The 15083-nt window shown below is 45.8% G+C and overlaps 1 protein-coding gene across 1 annotated transcript in view; it reads right to left on the bottom strand.

Annotated features, from left to right (window-relative positions):
* rpl7l1 (ribosomal protein L7-like 1) overlaps positions 1–15083 on the bottom strand; it is a 72372-nt gene that overhangs the window by 37619 nt on the left and 19670 nt on the right. The window contains exon 5 of the mRNA XM_080200887.1: positions 10291–10400. Coding sequence (XP_080057013.1) covers positions 10291–10400 — 110 coding nt within the window. The remainder of the gene's footprint in view (positions 1–10290; positions 10401–15083) is intronic.

The raw sequence follows: 15083 nt of genomic DNA, 5'->3' as shown, positions 1-15083 counted from the left end.
GACAGGGAATTATAGGCTGGTTAGTTTAATGTCTGTTGTAGGAAAAATGCTTGAATCCATCATCAAAGAAGAAACAGCGAGGCACCTTGAGAAGAACTGTTTGATAGAGCAGATGCAGCAAGGATTCGTTAAGGGGAAGTCGTGTCTGACAAATTTATTGGAATTCAATGAGGATGTGTCTAGTGTGGTGGACGGAGGGGAACCGGTGGATGCGGTGTTTCTTGATTTTTCAGAAGGCGTTTGATAAGGTGCCGCACAAAAGGTTGTTACAGAAGGTTAGGGGGCATGGAGTTGGGGGTAAGGTATTAGCGTGGATAGAGGATTGGCTGTCAAATAGGAGGCAGAGAGTAGGTGTCAATGGGTGCTATTTGGATTGGCGGTTGGTGACTAGTGGAGTGCCCCAGGGATCGGTGCTGGGGCCTCAGCTGTTTACCATTTATATAGATGATCTGGAGGAGGGAGCTGAGTGTAAGGTGTCGAAATTTGCTGATGACACAAAGATAAGTGGAAAAGCAAATTGTGCGGAGAGTGTAGAAAGTCTGCAGAGGGATCTAGATAGGCTGAGCGAGTGGGCGAGGACCTGGCAGATGGAATACAATGTTGGCAAGTGTGAGGTTAACCACTTTGGCAGAATAATAGTAGGAAGGACTACTACTTAAAGGACGAAAAGCTGCAGCATGCTACAGTGCCGAGGGACCTGGGGGTCCTTGTGCATGAGTCGCAAAAACCCAGGTGCAGGTGCAGCAGGTGATCAAGAAGGCGAATGGAATGCTGGCCTTTATAGTGAGGGGGATAGAATATAAAATCAGGGAGGTCTTGCTGCAACTGTACAGGGTACTGGTGAGGCCACAGCTGGAGTACTGTGTGCAGTTTTGGTCGCCGCACTTGCCCAAGGATATTTTGGCCTTGGAGGGAGTGCAGAGGAGGTTCACCAGGCTGATACCAGAGATGAGGGGGTTGGACTATGAAGAGAGACTAAATAGACTGGGTCTGTACTTGCTGGAGTTTAGAAGGATGAGGGGGGATCTTATAGAGACGTATAAGATAATGAAAGGGATGGATAGGGTAGAGAGATTCTTCCCGCTTAGAAAGGATAGCAGGACTAGAGGGCACAGCCTCAAGACAAGGGGGGGGGTGCAGTTTAGATCGGAGTTGAGGAGGAACTTCTTCACTCAAAGGGTGGTGAACCTCTGGAATTCTCTGCCTGTTGAAGTGGTGGAAGCTACCTCGCAAAATATATTTAAGTCACGGGTAGATAGGTTTTGGACATACAAGGGAATTAAGGGTTATGGGGAGAAAGCAGGAGAGTGGAACTGATCCACTTCAGATCAGCCATGATCTTAGTGAATGGCGGGGCAGGCTCGAAGGGCTAGATGGCCTACTCCTGCTCCTATTTCTTATGTTGTTATGTGATACATATAAATGATTTGGAAGAATATGTTCATTGTTCCGTGGGAGCATTGAAGAGAGGCTGCGATTTGAGAGTGGAGAGCTGTGGGTGAGTAAAAGCGACTTTTTCTTTTAGAAAATAACTTTATTTTTTAGTGGTTTTTTTTTTTTGATTGTTTTTTTTTAAGTTTGACCCCGGTTTGACCCCGGAAGTAGTTGCGAGGGCACTCGGGTCGCGTTTTTTTTTCACCTTTAAAAGTTTACTCACCTCGGGGGTCCAGCCTCATTGTTCCGTGGGAGCATTGAAGAGAGGCTGCGATTTGAGAGTGGAGAGCTGTGGGTGAGTAAAAGCGACTTTTTCTTTTAGAAAATAACTTTATTTTTTAGTGGTTTTTTTTTTGATTGTTTTTTTTTAAGTTTGACCCCGGTTTGACCCCGGAAGTAGTTGCGAGGGCACTCGGGTCGCGTTTTTTTTTCCAACTATAAATTAGACCGGAGGGGTTTCCCGATACTCTACACGGGTAGAGTATCCCAGCCCTCCCCCCTCCCCTAACCTAAAAAAAAAGAGAGAGAGAGAGAGGGGCTCTGTCTGAGAGCTGGTAAGACTGCTTTTGTATTTGTGTGTGCTGTAAGTGCTTTGGCTCACAGGGCCAAAGAGATAAGGTAAGTTGTAAGTTTTTTTTTTCCTTTTTTCCTCTGGGTTGCTATAAGGGGTAAGTATGGGTGTGAGACCTGTATGTTGTTGCCAATGCAACATGTGGGAGGTCTTGGAGGCTCCTGGCCTGCCAGACATCCACACCTGTGCTCGGTGTGTGGAGTTGCAGGCCCTACGAAACCAGGTTAAGGAGCTGCAAATGCAGCTCGAGGACCTTCGGCTAGTTAGGGAGAGTGAGGACGTTATAGAAAGGAGCTACCAGCAGGTAGTCACACCAGGGCAACGGGATGAGGGCACTTGGGTTACCATTAGGAAGGGGAAAACACGGGTGATGGGGAGCACTCCGGTGGATGTCCCCCTTCAAAATAAGTACTCTGGCCTGAGTACTACTGGGGGGGACAGCTCATCTGAGGGAGGAAGCGATGGCCAGCTCTCTGGAGCTGAGCCAGTGAGCCAAAAAATCAAAAAGGGAAGCAGAAAGGTAGTATTAATAGGGGACTCCACAGTGAGGGGCGCAGACAGGCGTTTTTGTGGACGTAGAAGGGAGTCGCGGATGGTGGTTTGTCTCCCTGGGGCTGGGATCCAGGATGTCTCTGGGCGGGTCCCAGACATCCTGAAAGGGGAGGGTGAGGAACCGGAGGTAGTAGTACATATAGGTACTACTGATGTAGGTAAGAAGAGGGAGGCACTTGTGAAAAAGGACTATAGGGAACTGGGTAGGCAGCTGAGGAAGAGAAAAGCGAAGGTAGTAATCTCAGGATTACTGCCTGTGCCAAGGGAGAATGAGGGAAGAAATGAAATGAGGTGGAGGGTGAATGCGTGGCTGAGGGACTGGTGTAGAGGGCAGGGATTTCGGTTCCTAGATCACTGGGACCTCTTTAGGGGTAGGTGGGACCTCTATAGTAGGGACGGGTGGCACTTAAATACCAGGGGGACTAGTATCTTGGCGGGAAGACTGGCTAAGGCTACCGGGGGGACTTTAAACTAGAAAGGATGGGGGGAGGGAACTGTGTTGGGGAAACTGGGACGGAGGAGGTTCGCTCCCAGGTAGGGGAGGACCGCAGGCAGTATGCGAGGGAGGTTAGACAGGTGGTGGAGATGGGAAATGCCCAGACTGAGGGGCTGAAGTGTATATATTTTAATGCAAGGAGTATAGTGAATAAGGTAGATGAGCTTAGGGCGTGGATAGCTGTTTGGGATTGTGATGTGGTGGCCATTACGGAGACTTGGATGTCTCAGGGACAGGACTGGGTACTTCAGGTGCCAGGCTTCAGGTGCTTCAGGAAGGACAGGGAGGGTGGCAGAAGGGGTGGTGGCGTGGCACTGTTGATCAGGGATAGTGTCATGGCTACAGAGAAAGAGGATGTCGTGGAGGGATTGTCTACAGAATCTCTGTGGGTGGAAGTTAGGAACAGCAAAGGGTCAAAAACTTTGCTGGGTGTAATCTATAGGCCGCCCAATAGTGACAGGGAAGTTGAAGTGCAAATAGGGAAACAGATTCTGGAGAGATGTTTTAATAACAGAGTTGTCGTGATGGGAGACTTCAATTTCCCAAACATCGACTGGAATATCCCTAGGGTAAGGGGTATAGATGGGGAGGAGTTTGTTAGGTGTGTTCAGGAGGGTTTCCTGACGCAGTATGTGGACAAGCCTACGAGGGGAGAGGCTGTACTTGACCTGGTACTGGCGAATGAACCAGGGCAGGTGATGGATCTTTCGGTAGGAGAGCATCTTGGATATGGTGACCATAATTCTATCTCCTTCACAATTGCGTTGGAACGAGATAGGATCAGGCAGGCTAGGAAGGCGTTTGTCTGGGGTAAGGGGAGATACGAAGAAGTCAGGAAGTTACTTGGACAAATAAACTGGAAGGAGGCGTTCTTAGGGAAAGGTACCGAAGGAAGGTGGCAGATATTCAAGGAATGTGTGTCTAGAGCTCTGAATGACAACGTTCCGATGAGACGAGGGGGGTTTGGTGGGTCGAGGGAACCGTGGTGCACAAAGGATGTGTTGAACCTAGTCAGGAAGAAAAGGAAGGTGTACAAGAGGTTCAGGGAATTAGGAGATGTTAAAGATCTTGAGGAGTATAAGGACTGTAGGAGGGAACTTAAAAGGGAAATTAGGAGAGCCAGAAGGGGTCATGAGAAGACCTTGGCGAGTAAGATTAAGGAGAATCCCAAGGCCTTCTATAAATATGTGAAAGGTAAAAGGATAAGAAGAGAAGGGATAGGACCGATAAAAGGTGAGGGGGGAAAAGTTTGTGTGGAACCAGAAGAAATGGCGGAGGTGCTTAACGAGTACTTCGCCTCAGTATTCACGGTGGAAGCCGATCTGGGAGATTTTGTTATGGATTTGCAGCAGATGGAAAGGATTGAGTACGTGAATATTAAGGAGGAGGATGTGTTGGAACTTTTGAATTCTATCAAGGTAGATAAGTCGCCGGGACCAGATGGGATGTACCCCAGGATACTGTGGGAGGCGAGGGAAGAGATTGCAGAGCCCCTGGCGATGATCTTTGCGTCGTCAATGGAGACGGGAGAGGTTCCAGAGGATTGGAGGATTGCGGATGTAGTTCCTATTTTTAAGAAAGGGAACAGAGATAGCCCGGGAAATTACCGACCGGTGAGTCTGACCTCAGTGGTTGGTAAGCTGATGGAGAGGCTTCTGAGGGACAAGATTTACGAACATTTGGAGAGGTTTGACATGATCAGGAATAGTCAGCATGGATTTGTCAAGGGCAGGTCGTGCCTTACAAGCCTAGTTGAGTTCTTCGATAATGTGACTGAACACATTGACGAAGGAAGTGCCGTGGACGTAGTGTACATGGACTTCAGCAAGGCGTTTGATAAGGTCCCCCATGCAAGACTTCTTGAGAAGGTGAGAGGGCATGGGATCCAAGGGCCTTTGGCCTTGTGGATCCAGAACTGGCTTGCCTGCAGAAGGCAGAGAGTGGTTGTGGATGGGGCTTTTTCTGAATGGAGGTCAGTCACCAGCGGAGTGCCTCAAGGATCTGTTCTGGGACCCTTGTTGTTTGTCATTTTCATAAATGACCTGGATGAGGAAGTGGAGGGATGGGTAAGTAAGTTCGCTGATGACACGAAGGTCGGTGGTGTTGTGGATGATCTGGAAGGATGGCAAAAGTTGCAGCAGGACATAGATAGGATGCAGGACTGGGCGGAGAAGTGGCAGATGGACTTCAACGCGGATAAATGTGTTGTCGTCCATTTTGGCAGAACCAACGGGATGAACGAGTACACTATTAAGGGCAGAAGTCTGAGTAGTGTTGAGGAGCAGAAGGATCTTGGGGTCCGGGTCCACAGGACTCTTAAATCGGCCTCGCAGGTGGAGGAGGTGGTCAAGAAGGCGTATGGTGTACTGGCCTTCATTAATCGAGGGATTGAGTTTAGGAGTCGGGAGGTAATGCTGGAACTTTATAAGACCCTTGTCAGGCCTCATTTGGAGTATTGTGCGCAGTTCTGGTCGCCTCACTATAGGAAAGATGTAGAAGCTATTGAAAGGGTGCAGAGGAGATTTACAAGGATGTTGCCTGGACTGGGAGGCATGCCTTATGAAGTTAGGTTGAGGGAGCTGGGACTCTTTTCCCTGGAGAGACGAAGGTTGAGAGGCGACCTGATAGAAGTTTACAAAATGTTGAGAGGAATAGATAGGGTGGACTCTCAGAGGCTATTTCCCCGGTTTGAAATGGTCGCTACGAGAGGACACAGATTTAAGGTGCGGGGAGGGAGGTTCAGAAGTGATGTTAGGGGTAAGTTTTTCACTCAGAGGGTGGTGAGTGAATGGAATCGGCTGCCGTCAGTGGTGGTGGAGGCGAACTCGCTGGGGTCTTTTAAAAGACTTCTGGATGAGTATATGGGGTTTAATGAGATTGAGGGTTATAGATAGGTCTGTAGGTTGGTAGGTGATGTGGTCGGCGCAACTTGTGGGCCGAAGGGCCTGTTTGTGCTGTAGTGTTCTATGTTCTATGTTCTATGTTCTATGTAACTGGTCTGATTAGTAAGTTTGCGGATGACACAAAGTTTGCTGGAGGTGCAGATAGTGATGAACATTGTCAGAGATTACAGCAGGATGTAGACAGGCTAGGAAAATTGGGCGCAGAAATGGCAATTGGAATTTAATCTAGATAAATACAAAGTGATGGGGATGGTTCAGATGGGATGGTGTTGGTCTGAACTGTGCTGGGACGAGAATCTGGCGAAGGGTGAGGGGGGAGAGGTATAATTTGGATGTGAGAGGAAGGTTCTTTACGCAGAGAGTTGTGGGGGTATGGAACGCGCTACTGAGTAGGGTGGTGGAGGCAGGAACGTTGGACTTGTTTAAGGTTCACTTAGACAGACACGTGAGTGAAACGAGGATGGAGGGTTATAGTAGGGGCTATTAAATAAGGTCAGAACCTCGGGAGACACCGGAAATGCAGTCTTGTAAGTTAACGTTTTTGTCTTTTTATTCCGCAGGTGGAGGTCCACCTCGCTGTCAAACGAGGGGAATGCACACGGTGGGTCGTGCGTGGGCTGCTCTTGGAGGTTCCGGGAGTGGCCTAGTACTTCGTGTCGGTGTGTGTGCTTGATCCTGGACCGGTAGACAGGCGCCGCAACAGCTCAGTGACTAGCACTGCTGGCTGTGCAGATACATGGATTTGGGCCTGTGTCTGTGGGAGTTTATGCATTCTCCCTGTGGTTGCGTGGGTTTCCTCCGGGCGCTCTGGTTTCTTCCCACACCCCAAAGATGTGCTCTTAGGCTGATTGGTTTACCAAATTGACACTATTCTCCCCTGAATCTGGCTAAGTTAGGGGTTCCATTCGTAGACACGCAGGGTAGAATAGGTGTAGGGTGATGCGGTGGCGCAGGCTCATTGGGCCGAAGGGCCTGTTTCCCGTGCTGGGTTGTTCTTTGTTCTTGTTTGAATCGTATAACTAGGACTGTAGATAGGGCTTTAAACTAACTGGGGGGGGACGGTGCAAGGGTAGATGAAATTACAGTGTCTAAAGTAAAAGAGAGGGTACAGGTACGGGAAGAGGTCAAGGATGTCCCAGTAATACCCAAACACACGGGGCAGGGTAGGTGTAGGAAAATGCTTTGTTGAAATGGCGGAGTGGGCTCGTTGGGCCGAAGGGCCTGTTTCCTGTGCTGGGTTGTTCTTTGTTCTTTAATAAATGGAGTAGGGAGCACGCGTAAGGTTGGTAGCGTTCCTGCAAATAGGGTCCAGATAAAGGCTGGGATGAAGACACTTTATCTGAATGCACGAAGCGTTCGGAACAAAGTGAATGAGCTGGTGGCGCAGATCAGCACAAATGGATATGATCTGGTGGCCATTACGGAAACATGGTTGCAGGGTGACAGGGACTAGGAGCTGAATGTCCGGGGTATCAAGTGTTTAGGAAGGATAGACGGGAGGAAAAGGGGGGAGGGGTAGCTCTGCTGATTAAGGATAGTATCAGGGTGGTTGTAAGGGAAGATATAGGTGCCAAAGAGCAGAACGTGAAGTCGTTGTGGGTGGAGATAAGGAACAGCAAGGGGAAGGAAAACACTGGTGGGTGTGGTGTATAGGCCCCCAAATAATGACCTGGAGGTGGGGCGGGCTATAAACACACAAATAAATGATGCATGCAGGAATGGAGCGGCGATAATTATGGGGGATTTCAATCTACATATTGATTGGTCAACCCATGTTGGACGCGGTGGGCTTGAGGAGGAGTTCTTGGAATGCTGCCGGGATAGTTTCCTTGAACAGTGTGTGCTGGAGCCGACGAGGGAGCGAGCTATCTTAGATCTGGTGTTATGTAATGAGGCAGGTAGAATTAGGGACCTTGTTGTGAGGGATCCTCTTGGGAAGAGTGATCATTATATGGTGGAGTTTTTGATGCAGATGGAGGATGAGAACTAAGCCACTTCAGATCAGCCATGATCTTATTGAATGGCGGGGCAGGCTCGAGGGGCTAGATGGCCTACTCCTGCTCCTATTTCTTATGTTCTTATGTGATGCATTTTGGTAGATCTAATGCAGGGGGAGCTATGCAATAAGTGGCAGAACCATCAGAAGTATAGACATATAGAGGGATCTGGTATGCAAGTCTACAGATCCTTAAAGATGGCAGCATAGGTGGAAAAGATGGTGAAGAAGGCATATGGCATGCTTGCCTTTACTGGACAGGGCATAGAATATAAAAGTCGACATATGATGTTGCAATTATACAGAACGTTGGTTAGGCCACATTTGGAATACTGCATCCAGTTCTGGTCGCCACACTACCAAAAGGACATGGAGGCTTTGGAGAGAGTGCAGAAATGGTTTACCAGGATGTTGCCTGGTATGGAGGGTATTAGCTATGAGGTGAGATTGAGTAAACTAGGGTTGTTCTTCCTGGAAAGACGTAAGTTAGGGGGTGACCTAATAGAAGTTTATAAAATTATGAAGGGCATACATAGGGTGAACAGTTGGAAGCTTTTTCCCAAGCCAGAAATGACAAACACAAGAGGTCACAAGTTCAAGGGGGGGGGAGGTTCAATACAGATATGTGGGGGACTTTTTTTTTACACAGAGGGTGGTGGGGGCTGGAATGCACTACCAAGCAAGGTGGTTGAGGCAGACATAGTAGGATCATTTAACACTTATCTAGGTAGCCATATAACAGACTGGGAATAGAGGGATACAAATGGATGGTCTAGTTAGGAACACATGATCGATGCAGGCTTGTAGGGACAAAGGGCCTGTTCTTGTGCTATACTATTCTTTGTAATCCCCTGACACGAGGGATAGCAGAAGGATTACTTAAATGTTTTAGAAAATATGGACTACCCACAGAAATACAATCGAGAATCAAATTTTACATCAAAGTTATTTAATTCATCAACTAAATTCAGTCCATTTGAATTAAGTTTTGGTCATGAGGTAAGAGGACCACTTAGATTGATTAAAGAAAAATTGATGAGTCAGTGTTCTGAGACTACATTATTGGACCGTGTAAAATTTTAGGTCAAGATTGAAAAAGAATTGGTGAGTTGGCTAGATAGCATTCAAAAGTGGCTCAGTGTGTGATAAAACAAAAAGCAGATAAGAAATCCAAGGTTCGTAGTTTTGCTAGTGTGGATAAAGTATTAGTATTACAACCAATGGTAGGTGAACCTTTAAAAGCAAGGTTTAGTTGGCCTTTTCAAATCAAAAGGAAATTGATTGAGGTGAATTATTTGATTAAAAACGGCCAGATAGAAGGAAAGCTTACAGAGTGCACCATGTGAATATGAATGGTATTTTGATAGGGAAGAAAAGCAGAAAGAGGATGTGGTAGTGGTTACAGCTCAGAGAAAAAATGAATCCAGGTGATTCTGAGTTTGGCATTCCCCAAATTAAATGCGGGAAGTTATCAAAATTTGGATAAATTATCGAGTTACCTTCCGAATAAAAATCAAAATGACCTGAACGAGTTATTAAAATCACATGGAGTAATATATGGGAATAAGCTGGGAAGTATTAAAATGATTGTGTGAATGAGGCAGTTGTAAAAAATGCTGTTCCAACCGAGCAATATCCGTATGGACTTGATCCTCTCAATTTGGCACAGGTTCAGAAAGAGAAGCTGATGTTTATTCAGTCTGAGATGCAGCAGCCGAAAGCCTCGATCAATCATATAAAACTGGTGAAGGTGAAGAAAGATAACCAGTTACAAACAATGATGTGAATAAAGAAAGTGAGCAAGTGCAAAGACAGATGTAAATACAGCTGACTGAATTGGAACCAGTTCTGGAATCGTTGAAACATCAGTTGCAGGATTGTCAAAAACAGCTCATCATCCATATGAAGAAAAACACAGATGAATCAAGTCATTGATGATCTCAAAAATGAAATTGAGGAGCAGGAGTATTTTACTACTGGGGTGAGGTGGAAGGAGGGTGTGAGGTTTATGTTTATTAAGTGAGAGTTAATTTGCCCTTGACAATGATCTCTGGTAGTTCTCCCACTGACATTAGGCTGATAAGCCTGTGGTTACAAGATTTATTCCACAGGCATGCAACATGTACAATCCTTTAGCCCCATATTGAAGAAGGAATGAAAGATTTTAGGAAACATTTCCACTCCAGTTTCCATCAGCAACTCAGGATGCATCTCATCTGGATAAGAAGACTTGGTAATGTTGAATAATACCAATCTATTTCGTACATTCTTTCTACTTTATCCAAACTAATCTCTCTACTCCCTCTGGCGATGGTGTTACGTTATCATCAATACCCACCTAGATGCTGTTCAACGATCATGTTGTCAGTTAGAGGTGTGCGCTTTTTGTTGACTTTTGCTTGGCCTCGTTTTAGAATCAGTTCACGGGTGGATTTCAAATTGGGAAACCTACGAGGAGTTCAAAACAAGCTGTAAAATGCTAAATAATGCAGCAGATATTAACTGCACAAATTAATGTTATTACATTACTGCAATTAAGTACAACCACTTCACTGATATAGTTCCCAAGGCACACCACACCATACACAGATTCTCTGTACATTTATCATGGTTTGCTTTCACGTGGTAATTTGGACTGTCTAACTCTACACAGTCATCTATGGTTCAGTCAAGAGCACAATTGCCAGACTCAGGTCATGGATTCAACCTCTACTTCACAGATTTGAGCTCTGGAACTAACAACTTACATTTATATATATAACAGCAAACAATGGCCTAGTGGTATTATCACTAGATTATTAATCCAGAAACTCAGCTAATGTTCTGTGGACCTGGGTTCGAATCCCCCATGGCAGGGGTTGGAATCTGAATTCAATAAAATTCTGGAATTAAGAATCTACTGATGATGATGAAACCATTGTCGATTGTTGGAAAAACTCATCTGGTTCACTAACGTCTTTTAGGGAAGGGAATCTACCATTCTTACCTGGTCTGGCCTACATGTGACTCCAGAGCCACAACAATATGATTGACTCTTAACTGCCCTTTGATATGGCCTAGCAAGCCCAGTTCAAGGGCAGCCAGCCAGCGATGCCCATGTCCCACGAATGAATTAAAAAAGCAGTAAAGCATTACAAAGTACCTCACAAGGGCACTACCAAACAGAATCTAACACCAAACCCCATAAGGATGGGTAACCAAAATCTCTAACAAAGATTTAAAGAGGATCTTAAAATAGAAAAGCAATGCAGAGAATTGTAGAAGTTTAGGGTGAGAATTCCAGAGTTTAGGGCTCAGGCAGCTGAAGGTATGGCTACCAGTTATAGAGAAATCAAAATCAGGGATACACAAGAGGCCAGTACAGAGGTCCAAGTTTTGCCAGATGAAGTTTTAATTGCCTTGAGGCTGCACGCGTCGTGGATCTTAGCAATTTACTGAGTCTGCGCTCTTTCCACTCACCATCTGTTCTTTAGGTCATGGGTTCTTTGAGGTTTGTTTCTTCTCACTTGAGTTTTGGGAGAGCTGCCAGTTCAGGAATGCCTTGCTTTTACAGTCAAGGACTTCCTGGCGGATCTCAGCTAATATGATCTGGTCTGCTCTTAGAAGGAGCATACTCTTCACAATTTGGAAGCTGCATGTTCTATATTACAATAGTGATTTTACTTCCAAGCCCTTTATTGGCTGTAAAGTATTTTGGAACATTCTGAGGCTGAGACACACTTCTAAACGCAAGTGTTTCTTTATGTGCTTTCTGGTGCACTGTTGGCATCGAGCATGAAGCAGGTTACAATCATTGTCCCACAGGAACAAAATTTGGACCAAGGTCACAGAATGCCTTCAGTATCTCTCTAGGGCCCCACCACATCCACAAAGCCATCTCCATTCTAGGAGCACAAAACATTCCTCATTCATAGAGTCCTCTCCTGGTGCATTGAGGGCCCTTCTCATTCAGACCACGTCTCCCCACTGTCACAGAAGGGCTTTTTCATCTACATAGCTCCTTCATTTATAACCACATTCCCCAACTTATGCACAGAGGAATCCTCTTTTTGGGAATGGTCATACAGTGATTATATTATTGGACTGTACACCGGAAACATGAGTTCAAAAGATCATCATGGAAGCTGGGGAATTTAAATCCAATTAATTAAATGAATCTGGAATAAAAAGCTAGTTTCAGCAACGATAACCATGAAACAATCGATCATAAACCCACCTAGTTCGCAAATATCCTTTAGTAAAATTGATCTGCCTTCCTTATCCACTCTGGTCTAAATGTAACTCCAGACCCAAAGAAATTTAACTTAACTGCTCACTAAAATGGCCCAGTCTCTCAGTTTATGAAACTGCTGCAAAAAAAAGTCAAAGAGGAATGAAAGCAGACAGACTACTGGGCACTGAGTATGGTAAACAACAAGGACGGTCTTTTCCAATCAACCATTCAAAACCATCTGTGACCGAATGGCCTGCAGAGATTTAACTTTTAGCATGCTGAAAGATTTTCAATCAAACAAGCCTGTTTCTTGGTCAAAATTGTTTTTAAGTATGCTGGGATGTCTTGCGGCCAAGCTGGTCTGAAATTTATCAAAGGATACGGGGGGGGGGGGGGAAGAGAGAGAGAGAGAGAGAGAGAGAGAGAGAGGAATGGACCATGCAAAAGTCCAAGGTCCATTGACCTTGGCTAGAAATTTCCAGATTTGGGGTGAGCGTGGCCAGAAAATCCTGCCCAAGGTATTAGATGTAATGGCTTGTCCCCAGCAGAAGAATGTGTTTGTAGAACGTTTGGAGCCAGTGTTTTTTATATAGGCATTGGAACATTGTAAACTATATGCACTTAAGGCCCAAACATGATGGAGCTTCTGTGCTGACTCTATTCGATTGGCCTAATCGAACATCACAATCGGGTTTCTGATCAATTCATTGACAGGTTGCCGAGGAACTTCTGAGATATAAGAATGCTAACACAAAGTGCTTATGTGCAATGTAAGAACCCAGGAACCAAAGCTCACAGGAAGAAGACAACATTAAGAGAAAGACTGATATCCATGTGGCAAAATCCAGGCCAGGTTTCATATGCAAGTGGAAATCAATCTTAAGTTAAGTAACAACAGAGAGTATTTGGTTTAAGTATTGCAAGGATTGACTATTGTCTAAGTAGTTACAAAATATAGGAACTTGTATGTTTAAGTATTTAAAGTCGACTGTGAGTCTTTATTCGCTAGTAGAGGTTAAAACATGCAGGTTTGCTCAACACATTCTTACCAACTTCTGGTGACTTACGCCAAAATTGACAGAGCCAGCCCACAGGCCAGTCAAGCAACAGCCTCTAATAGTCATTCACTGAATAAATTCTTACAGCCAATTTCTCAGCTCCTCCATCACCACTCCCAGGTATGTCCTGTCCCAGTAGCAGGATATTCAGAGGTAGCACCACTGTAATATTCAGTTAGCGCTCTTTAGTGCTGCTAAAGCTGGAGGGTTGGGGAATGGAAGAGGTGAAGAGAGGCAGCAAGCAGACATTAGCTTTTTAAAAAGACCCCTGCACCCATTCAAGCCTCCCACCCCATCCGCACCCTGGCAGCAGCTGAGGCAACCCTCTGCATCCCGGGGATTGGTGCTCAGTGGTACTCACCTTGTTCCACTTCGGTTCTGCTGTGCCTGAATCAGACTTTTATAGAGCGGTAAAGGTTCACGCCAGCATGATCTCTCACTGGTGAGGTGGGGAGATTCTGGAGGGCGGCGGCAGCAGTGGTGAGGGGGGGGCAGGGGTGCAATATCACACTGAAATGCATTCAAATTCATGCTAATAGCGAAGCGGGCTGGGGAGATAGAAAACCGTTTGGTGCCGGGGTACAAATCTGATAACTTTGCATGCTAACTCCCATCTCACCACACTAATCGATGGGTGGAACAACGTCGTACCCTCAATAACCACACTAAAATGAAAATGGCAGCAGTGCATTACAGAAGGCCCCTAATGCACCAACTAGACTAAAACGAAAAGGTACTGTTAGAACGTGCTTTAAATGGGAGACATGATTATAGTGGGGACAAAGAACAAAACAGCACAGGAAACAGGCCCTTCGGCCTTCCAAGCCTGCGCCGCTCATTGGTCCAGCTAGACCTTTTGTTTGTATCCCTCCATTCCCAGTCTGTTCATGTGGCTATCCAGATAAGTCTTAAACGATCCCAGCGTGTCCGCCTCCACCACCCTGCTTGGCAGCACATTTCAGGTCCCCACCACCCTCTGTGTAAAATACATTCCTCTGATATCTGAGTTAAACCTCGCCCCCTTCACCTTGAACCTGTGACCCCGCGTGATCGTCATCTCCGACCTGGGAAAAATCTTCCCACTGTTCACCCTATCTATGCTCTTCATAATTTTATACACCTCTATTAGGTCTCTCCTCATTCTCTGTCTTTCCAGGGAGAACAAGCCCAGTTTACCCAATCTCTCCTCACGGCTAAGACCCTCCATACCCCATCCTGGTAAACCTTTTCTGTACTCTCTCCAAAGTCTCCACGTCCTTCTGGTAGTGTAGCGACCAGAACTGGACACAGTACTCGAAATGTGATCTAACCAACGTTCTATACAGCTGTAACATCAAATGCCAATTTTTATACTCTATGCCCCGTCCTATAAAGGCAAGCATGCCATATGCCTTCTTCACCACCTTCTCCACCTGTGATGCCACCTTCAAAGACCTGTGGACTTGCATACCCAGGTGGGTCTGGGATTCCTCAATATTAAGCCTGGACTCCATGAAATCTCATTTATGCTTCAACAATACCTTTCAGACCCATGCTCTACCATCTATAAGAACAAGCTGATACATGGAAAAGCAACACACTCTAGCTCCCCCTCCACATTATGGATCACCTTATGACTTGGAACTATATCGCTGTTCCTTCATCCCTGTTGCTGGGCCAAAATCCTTGAATTCCTTCTTGACTCGGTTTACAATTTACTCATAAACAAATGGTTTACAGTGATAGTGATGGGAGAAATTTCAGCATTTCACAGATTACACAGGCCACTACTGTGCGATTGGCAGTTATCTGACAACAGGCATTGTTCTATTGTTGAATAGCAATCTTACACAGAGGCAAATATAGCATTCCTCAACAAAT

Source organism: Carcharhinus amblyrhynchos, chromosome 12 (genome assembly GCF_965287045.1).
Source record: "Carcharhinus amblyrhynchos chromosome 12, sCarAmb.v2.hapA, whole genome shotgun sequence".
In the NCBI taxonomy this organism is placed as follows: domain Eukaryota; kingdom Metazoa; phylum Chordata; class Chondrichthyes; order Carcharhiniformes; family Carcharhinidae; genus Carcharhinus; species Carcharhinus amblyrhynchos.
This window is presented reverse-complemented; position numbering and strand designations above follow the sequence as displayed.